At 39.3% G+C, this 17,502-nt stretch overlaps 1 protein-coding gene across 1 annotated transcript in view; it reads right to left on the bottom strand.

Annotated features, from left to right (window-relative positions):
• Nucleotides 1–299: 299 nt before the first annotated feature.
• UBE4A (ubiquitination factor E4A) overlaps nucleotides 300–17,502 on the bottom strand; it is a 33,971-nt gene continuing 16,768 nt past the window's right edge. Inside the window, exons 11-20 of the mRNA XM_067751182.1 lie at nucleotides 15,511–15,815; nucleotides 14,072–14,204; nucleotides 12,858–13,045; nucleotides 11,238–11,338; nucleotides 11,010–11,123; nucleotides 9,263–9,437; nucleotides 6,539–6,719; nucleotides 5,950–6,097; nucleotides 4,700–4,857; nucleotides 300–3,328 (exon numbers count right to left, since the gene is read on the bottom strand). Coding sequence (XP_067607283.1) covers nucleotides 3,199–3,328; nucleotides 4,700–4,857; nucleotides 5,950–6,097; nucleotides 6,539–6,719; nucleotides 9,263–9,437; nucleotides 11,010–11,123; nucleotides 11,238–11,338; nucleotides 12,858–13,045; nucleotides 14,072–14,204; nucleotides 15,511–15,815 — 1,633 coding nt within the window. The 3' untranslated portion in view covers nucleotides 300–3,198. The remainder of the gene's footprint in view (nucleotides 3,329–4,699; nucleotides 4,858–5,949; nucleotides 6,098–6,538; nucleotides 6,720–9,262; nucleotides 9,438–11,009; nucleotides 11,124–11,237; nucleotides 11,339–12,857; nucleotides 13,046–14,071; nucleotides 14,205–15,510; nucleotides 15,816–17,502) is intronic.

Below are 17,502 nucleotides of genomic sequence, written 5' to 3'. Positions count from 1 at the left end.
AAACAAGGGGCAAGAAAGGGGAACTTGATAGTGAATGATTAAAGTGAAAGACCTGGGGTTTAGGCCAGATGAAGAAAAGTGAAGCCAAAAGTGAACTGCTTAGGAAGAAACATGCCCTGAGACTCATCTGAAGATAACTCCAGGGTCCAAAAGCCTGGTAAGGCAGGTTAGGTCAGCCAGGCCACACATTTGATACGACCTTAAAAAAAAAGTAAAGTTCAGAGCCCTCTAAGTTTTCAGAGGGATTTCTGGAACTGCCACTAGCTTTTGATACTGTAATAAAGCAGTGATAACAAAGGTTAAGTCAGATGTTCATTTATTAAATACAAGCTTTGAACAAACACCCCCAGGCAAGTATGACAAGAAGTAACCTTCCTGGAATGTTCCAAAATACAGTTACGTTGATCAAGTTTTATTTCAATCAAACTTTTTTTGTCGTTTTGTTCATTTTCTTTGTTTCTAGGTTCTTTTTCTTTTCCAAGCAGTTAGAGCATGTGCATTATTTCCTCACATGACATCAACAGTGCAGCATCAGCCTCTGGCTTGTAAAGGCACCCAGTAGACTTATGCTCTGTGCAATGGCTGCTTAGTAACCAGCATCAAATAAAGTAATGAAGCTTTTGTAGAGTGTGATACCAAATAGCAACTGGCACCTTCACCTGCACCATTAAAAAACCTTCGACATTTCTTTCAGTTTTCACATATCCATTAAAAACCATATTAAAAACAAACAAACCCAGATTGCTTGATAAAACCTACTTAATTTTCCAAGTTTAGTATTACCCTCTTAGTAAGCAATACTAGAGCTGATTAGAGTCTTCACTTTCCTATCATACGCTAGCAAAGCCAACACATAAAACTAGGTATGTCAGAAAGTCTGCTCTGATAGATTTAGAGCTTGCTGAGTTCCAGAAAACACAAGCCCTCTTTAAGCTTCTGAGTGCACATACGCACCATGTTGTACCACGATCATAATTTTTTAGTCGCATTTTTGGGATGTCTTAAATTACTTCAAGGAAAGGAAAAAGGCACAGAGGACACTTGGTTTCCTTACCAATAGTGGCCTTAAGCTACGCACTTGCCTTTGTGATGTTTATAGATATTCAGCAGCATTAATGGTGCCATAGCCATTCATAAAAAGTTTCAGGAAAAGAGATTTTTAAAAAAGAAAAACAAAAACAAAAAACCTTGCCAGAAAAGGCTTACAATCTGAAGACTTAACTTAATACAGAAGTAGAATACAGACACAGATACAAGAGGCAGCATAGAGGTTGTTAACTAGAAAGCTGCTGGGAACAGCTGCCTTCTGAGGTTTTGTGCCCGTTTTTTCCTCCAATTTTCTCCTATAAAACTCTGGTCTTTCCCCCACTTCTTTTAAAAATGAAAATATCCTTCTACATTGGGTTTGGAAGATAAATGCAAATAAATTGAAGCTTATTTTATACAGTTCATTCTCAGAGAAGTAAAGGAGGATAATAAATATGAAAAGAAGCTCATTTTAAGAAAATAAACACATCCTGTCAACCCATGCCTTAAAGACCCAGGGAGCATACTGAATTACTATCTTACATTCTGGCATTTGCGAGAGTCCTAGACTGCCTTTTTCATTTATAAGCACAGCAACAGGCAACATCTACTTTATATCTAGTGTGGGATGCCCTCTGACTTGAGGGTTTCCAGCTGATACCATCAAAAACACATCAAGGACTGCTTATAACAACTTGTGTTGGATTACCGTAAAACTACCATCTTATTTGAAAGAGGCCGTGGTTAACAATAATATCCTCTAAATGAAGCAATGACCCCTGTTTCTAGATCATACCACTTTTCTTGTTAGTTATATTTTTGGGCTTAGAGGGATAGTGATATAGACAGTCCATAGGGGAATGTGCCTCACTCAGCATGTTAAGCTGCACAACTGAGTAGGGAACTCAAGCTCAACCTGTAAAAGTGGGGCCCATCCATCTACTAACTACATAGACCTAAGTGGGTATTTAAAATGGTTTGTGGACAAGGTTGTGCTCAAATTCCTGCTCTGGTAATTGATGACCTAAGGCTGAGTTAGAAGCAGCTCTTAGAAGTCAGGTCTTAAGCCCAAACAAACGTTAACTATATACATTTTACAGTCTCAGAATTTTGTCTAGAATAATGTTAGTAAACATGGCCACACACTGCATACATCTTACCATGGAAGAGACAATATAAATTGGTACTCTGTTTACACTAGACCAATATAAAAATGTACATGGTGTGTGTATGTAGGTGTGTATATATATATATATACACTGAGATATACTGCTGATATTAGTGTCTTAAAATGACATTTTTCATAGTTACAATATTTGTTGCCTAACTTTTCTACTCAAGCCTAATCCTTGATTTCCAGCAGATGAAAAGGGCCCAACAGCCTTCTTTTTTCACCTCAGAATTTTCTGAATAAAGTGTCAAAACTGCAAATTTGTTCTACCAATCCTCCTAAAAATATTATAGGGCTAAATTTTCTGTGGTAATGACAACTCCATGGGGGAGTGTTTGGCCTCCAAGATATCTTTGAGTTACAATGTAACACAAAACTAAGAGCTACCAACTGAAGTTGCATAAGATTCCTTTTTTTCATGTCATCTTTCATCTTATTCAAAAATCTACTCAAACATCAAGGTATCTGCTTTTATACAAAATGTTATTCTGTAACATTGCAGAGCTGTAACAAGGAAAAGGGCTGAAGTCTGGGTCATAAAGTCTAGTAAATACCTTGATAACACAGGACTTTCTGATATCAGCTGTCAATACATGACATCATATACTTAAAAGCAGTGCTCACCAAAGATGTCTGAGCAGTTCTTGGAAGAGAAATAGTAGGGTGGCAGGAGGTTTTAGTAGTTGAAGTTAATGTAATTTAAGGTAAGAAAAGGAAGAAGAACGAACAGGAAGAGATATAACAAAGGGTAAAAATTAGTGATGATTTCCAAACATGGTGATGCTATAAGTATAATTTCCTGCAAGCCAGGAGCACTGTAAAGTTCTTAGGAATTTTAATTATCATAATTTGAGAAAGAGCAGTTCTCTAATTTACTAAAGGGTGAAGAATAAAAAAGAAAGCAAGGAAAAGGAAAGGAACAGAACCAGAAAGAGAGAAACCACAAACAATTGTTTATCTACACTCTGGGGTTGGTTTTTGGTTTGTTTAGGTCACAGTATTTATTCAAGTTGCTCCTTTTGTTGTTGTTTCCTCTCTGCAAGCCACCGTTGGATTTTTTCTTTTAGTTCTGTGTTTGGCCGGATCTGGTCCATGGTGAGGGGACTACGGTTAAAGGGATCTGTTTGGTCACTGAGACAAAGAGAAAAAGAGAAATGGGGTTATTTCCGTAAGTTCTAACATCTTCAGCCAAAAAGAGAATACCTAGGCATCCCACCTTGAGACTGAAGCTAGAGTGTATTATGATTCTGAATCAAGTGCTGACTTGAGGTTAGAAAGAATGGGATGACAGAGAGTGATTTGGGAGGTTTTGTTTTTTGTTTTTTGTTTTTGCAGATTTTTTAGCTACTTTGTCTCTCCGCTTAACAAACTTTATCTCAACATTGCTCTTCAGATGGTATTTGATTCCATTTCCCCAAGACAGAGACCCTGTAACAATCATGTCGGCATAAAGAGCTGTTTGTAGTTTTAGTGACAGACTCTTGAAACAGTATAAGGTATTAAGGGATAAAGCTTTGTAGGCTGACACTCGATTTAGCTAGCTGATTGCTCTTCAAATAAATGCAGATTATGGCTTCCTCATAGGTAAAATGATATACCTTCTCTCTGTACTCTCAAGCCACGATAAAAATATAAACTCTCACTGACACTTTGGAAAAGACATACTACCCAGCACAGCATCATGCATATAGCGAGTGCTTAATACCAAATACCATCAAGTAGAACATCCTTTTTTCCAATATTTAAAAAACATTATTTCCCTAGATCTGGGTCAACTTATATAACTTCATTTTAAATAGGCAGAGTTTCTCAGTACCCATTTCTTTCTAATGCTGCACTTAGAGTAGGCAGGCTGGGGAAAACTTGTAGTCACCATGGCTGAGTCCAACAGCTGCAGCAGAATGTGGGTAAACCCATACGATGAGTGTAAAACCTGAATTTTTTTTTTCAATCTGTCTTTTATATTTTTACAACTAAAGTAAAATTAAGACAATTTCAAGTCAACTTATACTCCAGGTTGACTTTTTTTTTTTTTTTTGCGGTACGCGGGCCTCTCACTGTTGTGGCCTCTCCCGTTGCGGAGCACAGGCTCCGGACGCGCAGGCTCAGCGGCCATGGCTCACGGGCCCAGCCGCCCCGCGGCATGTGGGATCTTCCCGGACCGGGGCACGAACCCGTGTCCCCTGCATCGGCAGGCAGACTCTCAACCACTACGCCACCAGGGAAGCCCAAGGTTGACATATTTTATAATTGATAGAAATTATTTCCTTGAGGAAGGAAGAGGTAAAGTTAGCTCCAGCATTTCTCAACAGGTGTCTTGTTTTGGATGTTGAAATCCTTAACAATCAAGTGATATACTTCTACCAACATGCCTCCTCAACACAATACGTTAATAAATCAACAATGTGGAGTACCTATTGGGTGCATTGTACTGGGAGAAAAAGATGATAGCAGACAAATGTACACCTGTACTCTTGAGGCTGCTTTTGGGGGCTGGCTTACCTGAGCAAATGTCTGGCAATGGTGGATCTATCCACAGTGACTCTGGAAGACGGCAGCACCACAGGGTCAGACATCAGTGTGCTCATGATGGGATCCAGAAACTCATCACAGGCATCTGCATAGGTCTCCTCTTCCTGTTGCTGGAGGTCTGCTAGAGACTGAGCACAAATACCGGGCAGTTATGGGGAAATCACAGAAGCAGCTGAACTCAAAATGCTCAATGACTATACCTTAACCTTCAAGGGTTATTGTTAGTAACCCTTTATGGCGACAGTAACAATTCTCAGCTTTATGTTCTAAACAAGCCAATATGGATACTATAGGAGCAAATTTAACATTCAGCCCCAACTCTGAATCTTCAGTTTGGCTCAGCTGCTAGCAGCCATGACCAGAAATGGATCTAAATGTTAACAGGGGAAAAAAACCACACCACACTCAACATCCATCCTTCTGACAACAACCCGGCTGTAAGGGGTGGGGGTTGGAGGGGGTTATTATTTGTATAATTACAGAGTTACCCATGCAGTCTGTGTATGAAAAGCAGTTTCCGGTTTTAGGAACAAACAGGTATGGGAATTTAAAAGTGGCTTCAACATCTGCTTGAACTTTAGTTCCTCAGCGATCCATCTGCCTAAGCTCTAGGCAAAGATGAAGCCCAATTCAATAAATAACTCAATGAAGGGAAGACTGTTATCAATTAGGAAGGTTTTCCATTAGACTCCGTGCCATAATTTTTCCTTCTTCATAAATGCAAATGCAGCTGCTCCAACGAAGGGGATTAGCTGAGTACAATACAGTATTTTAATCTTTAAAATGTATGGCCATTCCTATATAAGCCAACTACCAACTACAAATAGAGAGAACAGAGAAAAATCAATAAAAATCAATGACTAAAAGCTACTAATCTTGAATTGTATTCTAAAAAGTTCTGTATAAATATCGTAGATTTTCAAGTCTATTGGTAACACTGTACAGAGAAGTTTTCATAAAAACGGCCTATTAAAAATCTGTAAATTCTTTTTAGTAGAAGCTTCTTAAATTATTTTTCTGTTCTCACCCTCATATTGAAAAGAGTAGTACTATTAAAGAATATGGTAGTTTTAGCTATTGACTAATCAGGAAGAATCAGCTATTTATATTTTCTCAATGCAATACTCTTTTCCCCCCTCAAATTGGGTAAAAAAGCAGAACGGCTGAGTTGACATAGTTTTTATTGAACATGTTAATAAGCAAATTATCCTCCTCCTTACCTTGATTCTCTCCGCTAAGTTGCTGAAAGCCACAATCATATTCCCAGGCTTATTTATTTTCTTCAGCACTCGGACTGTCTGTGCAAAGAGAGTTGGGGAATAGGAACGTCCATCCTTGGGCACAGTGGCACAGAAATTCTCCTCATCCCTAGAAGGTCAGCATCAGAAAGAAACTGAGCATCAGAGGATAGGTCAAAGAGGGCAATAACGGATGGGTTGAGGAACAAAGTTCCCCATCACTTATATACCATGAATGTTCTTTTGATATAGAATGATTTCTTCTAATTTTTAGGAAGGAAGTCTTATGAACTATCCCATGACCTTAAAAATATACTGCTTTTCCAAACAATGGATCAGTAAAGTTTATCTTTGCACAGATCAAGGCAGAATGTTGGAAATTCCAAATAACGTCCCACAGGTCGTACAAAATCTCATTATTTAAAACTATAGAAGATTCCTTCATCAGCCAACTAGAAACAAACCATTTCCTTTCTATTTCCACATAATTACCAGCTAGTCATTCCATTGTCAAAACCCCCAGTTAAAACACGAGCAAGGCCTCTGGCCTGCCCAATTAAATCTCAGGTACCCAAGATTTAAGTAGATGGTGCAGATATCTGAAACGAGCTGCTGGGGTTTGAAGTCAAATTCACTGAAGTCCTTGACTTTTAAGGCCCCCATTTTGGGGCCAACCAGGTGCTGCAGGAAGTAGTTCAACATGGAGATGATGCGCTCAGCCAGGAAAGGATGCACAAAGAGGGATTTGATCTCTGGAAAAAAAGCCAAAGTCTGTGAAAACTCAATCCATTAGCAATCTTCAACTTACAATGTCTTAGAGTTTTACTTGGAGACCTCTGGGGACTGCTATTTTTTAAAATACATTTTCATTGCAGTAATATTAGAAAATATTAGGCAAGGAACAGCAAACAAACAAAATATAAAAACTACTACTCAGATGTAAACACTGTTAACATTTTGCTAATATATCCTTCTAGTTTTCCTGTCCATATTTACATACATATACATTTATAAAACAAAATGATTATCATGTTGTACATATTCTGTAACTTACTTTTTTCATTAATGATATCGTAAATACCTTACCATTTCAGTAAATATAGGTTCCTGTGCTGTCCAACATGGTAGCCACTGGCTACATGTGACTATTTAAATTAATTAAAATTAAGTAAAAAATTCAGTTTTTCAGATACACTATGCACATTTCAAGTGTTCAATGGCCACATGTGGCTAGTATCTATAGTATTGGACAGTCTAGATTTATAGAACATTTCCATCAAATAAAGTTCTATAGGATAGTGATGATTCATACCTTTTTTTTTTTTTTTTTTGCGGTACACGGGCCTCTCACTGTTGTGGCCTCTCCCGTTGCGGAGCACAGGCTCCAGACACACAGGCTCAGCGGCCATGGCTCACGGGCTCAGCCACTCCACGGCATGTGGGATCCTCCCGGACCGGGGCACGAACCCACATCCCCTGCATCGGCAGGCAGACTCTCAACCACTGTGCCACCAGGGAAGCCCCTATATATACTTTTTAATACTTTTTTTTCCTGCTTATTTTCAGAGTACCTATCATTAAATCTTTCTAAACTCTCCACCAGAAATGTAAAACTCTCAAAAATAGTTTTTGGAGATGTTCTTTCTGGAAGCTTCCATTCCTCACTCCAATTTGGACTCCTTGTTTTATAGGCCTATGGTGTGGTGGTCATACAAGCTACCTCTATCATCAGCCTGGGAACTTCCTTTGCATCTCTCTTACAGGATTCCACTTTCCTCCTTCATTTTGATGGAGTATATTTATCCTTTTGTAGCTTCTCAAAAAAGGGTACACCAGAAGTAAATCTGATACCTTCACGTCTGAAGATGTCCTTACATTTTACCCTCAAACAGGGTAAAATGGTTTGGTGGGCAATAAGATTCTAGGCTGAAAAGATATTTTCCATCAGGACTGTGTTCCAGCTTCAAACGTCAGTGCTGTGAAATTCAAAGATGTTTAAACCATTGTACATGACCTGATTTTTCTCTGGAACCTTTTAGGTACCCTGATTTTCTGAAATGCCACAATGATATACCTTAGTGTGGGGGTTTAAAAATTCCCTGCACTGGGTACTTGGTGGCTCCTTTTAATTTTGACTTAGTTTTGGGGAATTTGGGGGGTATTATTTCTTTGATAACGTCCTTTCATTTTTCTCTTTTGATACTTCCTAGATTGATCCTTTATTTTCTTGTTTTCTCTTCTAATTTCTATCTCTTTTTCTGTTCTACTTTCATGGAAGAGTTCCTTGAATTTATCTTCTAACCCTTCTACTGACTTTTCAAAATTTCTGAAGTTACATTTTCAATATCCAAGAGCTCCTTCTTGTTCTTTGCATAATCCCTTGTGTTGCCTCTTTGTTTCTGTTTTATGTATGCTGTATCTTCTCTCATACCTCTGAGTTTATAAAGATATTTTAAAGCAGCAGTCCCCAACATTTTTGGCACTAGGGACCAGTTTCGTGTAAGACAATTTTTCCATGGACCGGGGGTGGGGGTGGGGTGATGGTTCAGGTGGTAATGCGAGTGATGGGGAGCAATGGGGAGCGGCAGATGACGCTTCACTCACTCGCCCGCCGCTCACCTCCTGCTGTGCGGCCCTGTTCCTAACAGGCTGTGGACCGATACTGGTCCGCGGCCTGGGGGTTGGGGACCCCTGTTTTAAAGAGTTTTCATCTATTATCTGTGTTTCACATTAGAGGATTTCCTCAAATGTCTGGTGATCCTTGGTTGTCATTTCATATATAATCAATATAAAAATTATTAATGAAAGGTTTTACTTTGTTTTTAAATACCAAGTCCTGCAGTGTGTATTTTCTACTTATATCACATCTCAATTCCGACTAGCCAAAGTTTAAATGCTTGAGAGCCACATGTGGCGAGTGACTACTGAACTGGACAGTGCAGCTCTAGAGGGAGTAGAGATAAATATCTCTGTTTGATCTACCACATTTAACCAGATTCAAGAATATTTTTTTCAGGTAACACAAACACCCCCAGCTATACTGATACGGGTAAGTTGTGTCCTCAAGAAAAATGATACTAACTTATGCTTTCTGGCAGCTGTGTGAGGATGACCATTTCCTCATTCCCATGTCAACAATGGACAACATCATTCTTTTTGAAGCTTTTCTAGTGATTCAGTTCCTCTCAGACTGTGGAGGAGGATACTGTCACCAGAGTCTCAGTGGGCTGATCCCTCAAATGAAGCAGATCTTAACCACTGCATGTTTTGGGAAAGCAGTGTGTTGTATCCTTACCTGATGTCAGAAAGGCAAGGGTACCAATTGTTTCATTGGACATGATGTTATGGAAACGTGCCAGCTGTCCAAACATCTGTAGGCCAGCCTCCTTCTCTCGGCGGGCTTCTGGAGTCAGACTGTCCCATTCACCTCGGTCCTTCTCAATTTGTTGAATTTTTATCTTGCTCAAATACTATAGAAACCAGAGGTGGAAGATATCAGAGAACAAAGTGTATTGAAGGGAAGATGATATTTAAGAGGTCCTATTTAAAATCTAGTCTACTAAGCTGGGAAAACCACAGATTACCTAAGAGACATGAGGCTTTATTTCTCAGCACAGGGCTGAAGTTTAAAAAGAAACTGTGGGGAGATTTCCCTGGCGGTCCAGTGGCTAAGACTCCATGCTCCCAAAGCAGGGGACATGGGTTCGATCCCTGGTCGGGGAACTAAGAATCCTGCATGCCACAAGGCACAGACTTAAAAAAAAAAAAAAAAAAAAAAAAGATGAAAAAAAGACAAAAAAAGATAAAAAAGAAATTGTGGGAAAAATTGTTTCAGCCTGGGTAGACTTATGGGTAATTCCCCTGGAAATATTATAGTCTATGAAATAGAAACGAGGATAAATAGTATATGAAATATTGGTAAAAGCAAACAGGCTACAGGGAAAAAAAAGATGAAAGATGGGAAAAAAAAGATGAAAGATGAAAAAAAAAAACCACCCCCCAAAACTGCTTATCAAAAAACAAAGCTCTATCACATATGCAAAATGTCTGGAAGGAGAACCATAAATATTTAAAACCCTCTGCCTCTCACCATTCTTGCTGTTGTAGCAAGCATGTTAAACTTACAGTCCCATGAAAGCCGTCTGTGTCATTCTGTCACATAACTGTTCCTTAGAAACGTCTATTTATTACAGGACTTGTTTGCTAAGGCAACAGATCTAAAATCTTCAAGTATGGGATTATGAACAAAGCAGGAACATTTGCTCACAAATTAAATACAAGTTACTGGGAGATTGCTAATCAATACGAGGAGTGTGTGGGTTATCCAACAGGCTACCCTCATGATTTACCTGCTTTGTCTCCCTTTGGGTCACTGCCCTATCTTACACCTGTCGCAGATAAGGGAAGTTTTTATAGCAGCAATAAGCAGCTCCACAAGGGAGGGTTAAGCTGAAGGAACTGAGAGACCCCCAGGTGTATACTTTGTAAAACTCATGTTTCAGATATAGCTAAAGATTTGGGAGGCAGTGGACAGATGAAGAGTACTGATGACTTGGAGTCTTTATGTGAAAAAATAACCCAAACCAGAGATTTTTTTCCAAATAGTGGTATAAAAGTCAGAATCTTTTAGGAAAGAGGGCTAAGAATCATTGCCTTGGTCAGTCACTGTTACTGATGTCTAGGGATGGAAGAAAGCTGAAAGTCACTAACTGAATGAAGATCCTCTGATTTCTTTCTGTAGTGCTAGACTGATTAGTTCTGCCAGGGTACCTTAGTTTGGCCTTTCACACTTTCTTTTCCACTGTCTGCCAGAATATCATCCTAGCTCATAAGGCCCTTGGTCTTGGTCTCTAATGGAACAATACCTATCAAACTCTACAAGGGCAAGGTTGGTGGTACATTACTACTTGCAAATTTTTGGTGTCCAAGACTGGTACTAGGGGATTGCTAGCATAAGGATTGCTCTATTATGGCTAAGAGGTAAAAAGTATGTATGATGGTATAAGGGCAGTTAAATCTGTTTGTTTGTTTGTTTTTTTTACCTGTATGGCTTCATCCAAAAGGAAGATGGCATCGTTCATTAGCAGGTTAAGAAAGCGGAGGAAAAGTGGGGGATTCATGGCTTCTAAATTCTTAGAGGCATAGTCAGCCAAATCCTGTAAGTCCCAGCCCAAGAAAAAAACATTTTAGTACTGAATCACAACCCATTGGGGCTTATGTGGAGCAAAACTCAGATAACTCAATTTTGGTTTCACCAAAAACATTCTCACCTTAATGCTCTCTCGATAGGTATCTGTTCCCCACATGTACCTGAGGATGGGATACATGGGGCGGCGGTAATTAAACTTCTGCTCAAACTGATGGGGGTCTCCTGGAGTAAGGCAAGAGCAAAACATCAACAAAGGTGGTGCTATCAGAGAAAAGGCAAGGGCTTATGTTTACGTGTAGCCATTTTATAAAAATTCTGAATGTGTCAAGGCTACCGGCAAGACCTGCCGCGGGAGTTTATGAAGGCCTAGAGTCATAATCAAGTGTTTGTTTATCTCCTTACCAACAGAACAAGAGGGGGACATATAAACGATACAGTACTCAGAAAAGGACAAGGACTGAGCTGCAAAATAAAAGCCAAGGGAAACAAATGCTTCCACATCCAAACGTAGACTACTTATCAGACTTTGAATGAGGCCTCTGAGCTGGCCATTGTGGCAGTGCCAGCCACGTGCAGGATGGGCTACTAAAAGTAATCCCCACATTCTTTATGGATAACATCCCAACTGTGTGGCTAACTGGTTCTTGATTACTCTGAAAAATCAGGCCAGGAGCTAAAAATCTGAGGCTTATACTGCTTTTGACATGCCACAGGTACCACCAGAGCTCTACAGGTTGGGTCATATAATAAGGGAGGGGCATGGGATTTGGAGTCAGGAGACTTAGGTTTTCCTTCTGGCTCCACTTAATGCAAGTCTCTTACTCTTTCTCAACTCCCACTTCCTCAGAAAATAAAACAGGAATTATAATACACCCTCTAATATTACAACCAGAGGGTCATAGTGGCTGTATAATGAGATAACTGCAATGATTTATTGTGCAACTTCTTATATATTATAAAGATTTACATACACTGCCTCAACCATCACTTCAACCCCTTTTACAAATGAGGAAACTAAGTCTCAGAGGTAAGCAAGTAACAAAGTCAAAATTCAAATATGGAAAAACAGTCAGTAAAGTGTTAAATGTCTCTTTAATGTTAATTGTATTTATCACTGGCTGGTAGGACATCCCCTTTAAAAGGGGTCTTAAGTAACTGATCTTGTTTACTGGTTGAGAGGGGGTACTGTTTACTCAGACATAGCATCTCAGGGTTACAGCTCAAAAGGGCATGAGAGAAAGGGAATGTTGCCTGCTGTTATTCTTAATCTAACAATGAAACTGTATGAGAGTTAGACCGTCTGGATAAGACAAAAGAATATCCCAATCAGCACACTGTCTCATTATCCACCATTCTGTAATTTTGAGGCAGAGAAAAATAAAGACCTGGGGTTTTAACTGGACAGCCTAATTTATTTGAGTATGATTCTATCAAAAATTATAGTAAAGTTGTTAACAGTATGCATTTTTCTTTTTTAAGGTGAGAGAGACCTGATTCTACCACTTAATTGTATGACATAAACAAATAATTTAATCTTTTTGAGCATCCATGTCTTCATAGGTAAATGGGGATAATAGAGTAAAACTTTCCAGATGGTGACAGATTAAGGAAACAATGTGAAAAAAGCACTTAGCATCAAGGGTAGCACATGGTAGGTATTCAATAAATAATGGCTTATGATTATTTTCCTGACATTTAAAAACTGATCAGCGATCAGTTTCTTGGTTCTAGACTGCTTTACCTGTAAACTCAATGTCCACAAAGACCTTGATTAGAGCTTCTGCAAGGTGCGATGCATAGGGAAAGCTGCAGAACACACGTTTCCGGTGGAACACACTGGATACCAAGGGATTTGGGGTCTGATCCATGTGGGGCATCACTGCTTCCAACACCTCAGCGAGTTTGGCCCTTAGGTGGGGATTCTTCATCCTATGAATAGGGCAGAAATCAAACTGAGCAGGCAGAAAATTTAACTCCCAAATTTATAACTATTCTCTCCATACGAGGAGTCAAAACATCACATATCATCTGTACAGAGAATTACAGGAGAAAACACGACTCCACAGTTTTAAGTCGGTCAATTTCTGGGGGATACGCAGTGTACCATTCAGCTCTTTAAGATCACAGCTTACCAATTACGAGGATGAGTACTTACGTTTCTATTTAATGCTCTGCCATTCTGTTTACTTCACTATAACAATGCACGACTTACTATTTACTATTCTCTGACAGCTTCATCTGGGATAAACTTGCCTTTCCAAGCTTTCTGAGGCTAAGGGCCAGGATATAATTATTCCACGTTACTTGTAATGCATACCATGTGCGCCTAATACTTGTTGACTTATGATTTTTCATTAGGTCTGCTCAGTTCAGTGAAGGACTGGCTTCTACCTATGTCTCACTGACACGGCTCAGGGGATTGTGGATCTCTTCTTCGTGCAGCAAATTCTCACTTACATACATACTGTTCCCTTTGGCCTACCACAAAAAATCAGAGAAGCAACTCTACAGGTCAATGAGCATCTTCCTTTGGGAAGGAGGACTAGAAGCTATGAATGCTAAGACTTGAGATCAGAGAGCATTTACCCAAGTTTACTGCTCATCCAACTCAGAATTTTAAGAGCAAACTTTGTTATCATACATTAGAAGATCATTAGCACCTGGCAAGGTCTCTGGCATTAAGGTAACTATTTTAACCAGGGACTAGCAGTGAAATTCCCATCAGGTACCTTATATGCAGGTTCAAATTCTCTGTGGGCAAAGTCCTTTGTTTATTATGCCTCTCAAGTGTGGGATTTTGGGCTACCCATAAGGATAGTCAGGTGATTCATTAATGTTAACACAACTTCTGAAGGCAACCCCTTATGATTCAGGCTTGTTTATTTCTTGGTTTAGAAGTCTTCTGAATGTTTTGCAGCTCTAAACTGTGACAGAGCCACGCTTTCAGCACTTCACCTTTCTATGCTTCCAGTGAAAATGGTGATAAAATGAAGGACATGTTCCAGGGAATCTGCTGATGTCTCCAAGATGTCATCGGCAAAGCGGCGGAGAAAAATGAGGAAATCACCCAAGTTATCTGCAAAAAATTCTGAGAAAGAAAATATTCACTGGAATTAGCCAAACATCTGACTCTTTGTATTATGCAATATTTAAATTCCTCCCTTTTACTCTACTTAGTGAAGGTTAAAAAAACCCCAAATATCTTGTAGGTACTAGAAATGACGATAAATTAATATAGAATCTCCTTTGAATGTAAGTCAATTTTTATTTTTATCCAAGTAAACAGAATAGTAGAGACATAAAATGTTAACACACCAGTGCAGTTTAAGAAAGTATACTGATAGACATATACTTCCACACTCAAGGTTAACAGTGTGTTAAAATAACCCTTTAGATGAAAAAGAATCTTGAATAGTAATGAATACATTAGATGACTATGGTCTTCACTCTCTGGGGTCCTCCACTGGTCTTTGCCTTCTAGTATTTATGCCCTTGTATATCTCCTCCTACACTATTCCACGGTAGAAGACACACTATGGGGCACATAGAAGTGATGGCATGTCATTTCCATAATTAGGTTATAGAAGCCTACAGCTTCCATTTTGGTTCCCTGCTCTGAGGGAAGCCACCTGCCATACCATTAGCAGTACTAAGGAGAGTCCTGTGTGGCCTGGAAAAGAAGCCAGTAAGCAACTGAGGTTTGCCACAACCACACGACTAGGCTTGTAAGCAGATCCTCCAGCTCTGATCGAGTCTTCAGATTCCCATGGCACTGGTGGACAGTCTGGCTGCAACCTCACGAAGGACCAGAGTCAGAACCATGCAGCTAAGCTACTCCTGGATCACTGACCCGTGGAAACTGTGTGTGATAATGTCTGTTGTGTTAAGTTGCTATATTTTGGGGTAATCTGTGACTCAACAATAGATGACCAGTACAGTGATCAAGAACATGTAACTTGATTTTGATGGACAGTTTCTGCCGGCCCCTCACCAACATACATACACACACAATCTCACTTCTGGGTTAACCAAGAGGAGACAATTTTTTTTTTCCTAAAGAATAGCACAGTGGGGTGGGTTAGACAAATAAATTTGTAAGTTGAATGACAAACAACAGTAATGATAGAAACTAACAGCTCTGAAAACCCTGACTGCACTTCGTCCTTTGAAGACTATTTTCTTATCTGCACAGCAGTGGCGACACAATGCTGAGGAACAAGGTATCAGTTCCCCCAGGCTTCAGCCAACAGACATTACCTACAAGTTTGAGTTGTTTCTCCAAAAACAGCTGAATGATAACTAAGGAAGGATATTTTGAGGATTAAACTTCCAACGTGACCCAGTTAAACTTAGATGGCTATAAATAGGAAGCTCCCAAGGGAGAGCCTGCTTACCTGGCACGTAAGCCAAAGAACTGTAGCCATCTGGCAAAGGAAAAGTTAGCTCTATCGGCTGTGAGCCTTCATTGCCTATGGCCAGTTGAACTAGGAGGACAGCCATGGACACCTGCAAATTTAGGCAGTTTTGCAGCATTTGCGGCTCAGTCATGGCAGTCTTAGTAGAAAGATAGATGGTCATCAGTCGTTCAAACTGCTCACGGAGGTTGTCAGCAGCTGGGCTAGAACTTTGCTGAGCATCCCGCCAGGCTACCTGCAGCCGATGCAGATTTTGGTTGATTTTTACCATCTGATCATGCAACCTGCCCCCAAGAAAGCAGAAAAGACTGGGTCAGGAGGCTCATATAGGGACAGTTGAGTACAGACCATTTTTTTAAAAAAAAATTTTAACATCTTTATTGGAGTATAATTGCTTTACAATGTTGTGTTAATTTCTGCTGTATAGCAAAGTGAATCAGCTATACGTATACATATATCCCCATAACCCCTCCCTCTTGCACCTCCCTCCCATCCTTCCTTACAGACCATTTTTGAAAACCAAATCCTCACTTATTTATTCTATTATTCCCTTTTAGGATGTAGGGAGCTGCAGTTGTGATGACACAGAAAGCAATCACAAAAGTTACTGACAGGACAGAGGTGGGAGCATAGCACCGGGAAAATGTTACCAAGTATTCAAGAATTGAATCTAATTATATAGATTAGTTGTCTTCGGCTGAAATGCACCATCCATAGAATGGCTCGGTTGAGCAGGGTGTAGATTGGGCTTTTATTATGTACAATATATAACGATCAGGCAAAGTACAAGAAGCCCAGCAGGGTAGTTTGACACCACACAAGTGCAATGATTGTACCTGGATGTGGTTATATGGACAGTCTTTCCATGGTTAGTAGAGAACTAAAGCTGGTGAGAAAGGAGTCTAGATTACTAATGACCACATATCAACCAGTAGCCACCTATGATGCAGCCTAAGAGCAGCTCCCAGTCCTCTGATGCTCAATATAAAATTAAATGATTCTTCACAAAGGGTCAGCCAAATGTTCTCTAATGAAAGGAAGACCCATAATTCAATGTTATAGATAGTTGTGTCTATGTGTACAGTCCAAAGTCATTCTTGGCCTTGTGGATAACGTCTAGGGTTAGCTAGCCAATACTGGGAAACTAGATGACGTTCATTTTTGTGTTTAAATCTAGGTGGTTGAACAGGTTAAACACATGCTAAATTGTTATCTATTGTCTCACTTAAAATGTCAATGATAGGGATAGAAAATGCCTCTAATAAAGATATAATTTCATTTTTCCAAAAATTTGCTGAGTTTTGAAAAATGCTGTGTCAGTTTAAGTATCCTGAAAAGGCATTAAAAACTGCTGTCCTCAATATACCTTCCTATAGACTGTGAGTGAGTAGCTATTTGCTCCCCTTATTTATACTTGTCACAGTCAGCTAAATCAGAGGGAAAAAAAAATCATAGAATAACATACGGTTAGGCAGAACCAGACAATTTTTGGAAGTCATACACTTTAGCTCTCAAGTCTTCACACTTCCAGAATCCTCCTTATCTTTGATACATAGATTTTTATGTTCCTACTGATCTTATTGAAATACCTTATAAACATTTAATTTTGTCAATTTTGTCTCTAAACCATAGAATAAAGCTTTCTCTTTTTTCATCAGGAGTAATAAGTAATGAAAATTCAAGAGCAGAATGTGAAATGTTAAATGAAAACAATTCCACTTTAGCAGATGACAAAAGGAAGATAGTGATTTAAAAATTTGCAAGTTTAGAGAAAAATACTAGGTGTATCTTTAATTTTAAAAAGTTTAACAGGTCAAAAATTAAAAATAAATTCAAGTTATATGGATAAAGCCACTTCATGTAGACACAAATAAATGCATATAATGCCCTTTTCCTACTAGATCCTAATGTCAGCCTTCAGAATAAAGTGAGATTGTTATCTGTAAGACGCACTTTCAACCTTCTGGTTAT

The sequence above is a fragment of the Pseudorca crassidens genome, chromosome 9, assembly GCF_039906515.1.
Source record: "Pseudorca crassidens isolate mPseCra1 chromosome 9, mPseCra1.hap1, whole genome shotgun sequence".
Taxonomy (NCBI): domain Eukaryota; kingdom Metazoa; phylum Chordata; class Mammalia; order Artiodactyla; family Delphinidae; genus Pseudorca; species Pseudorca crassidens.
This window is presented reverse-complemented; position numbering and strand designations above follow the sequence as displayed.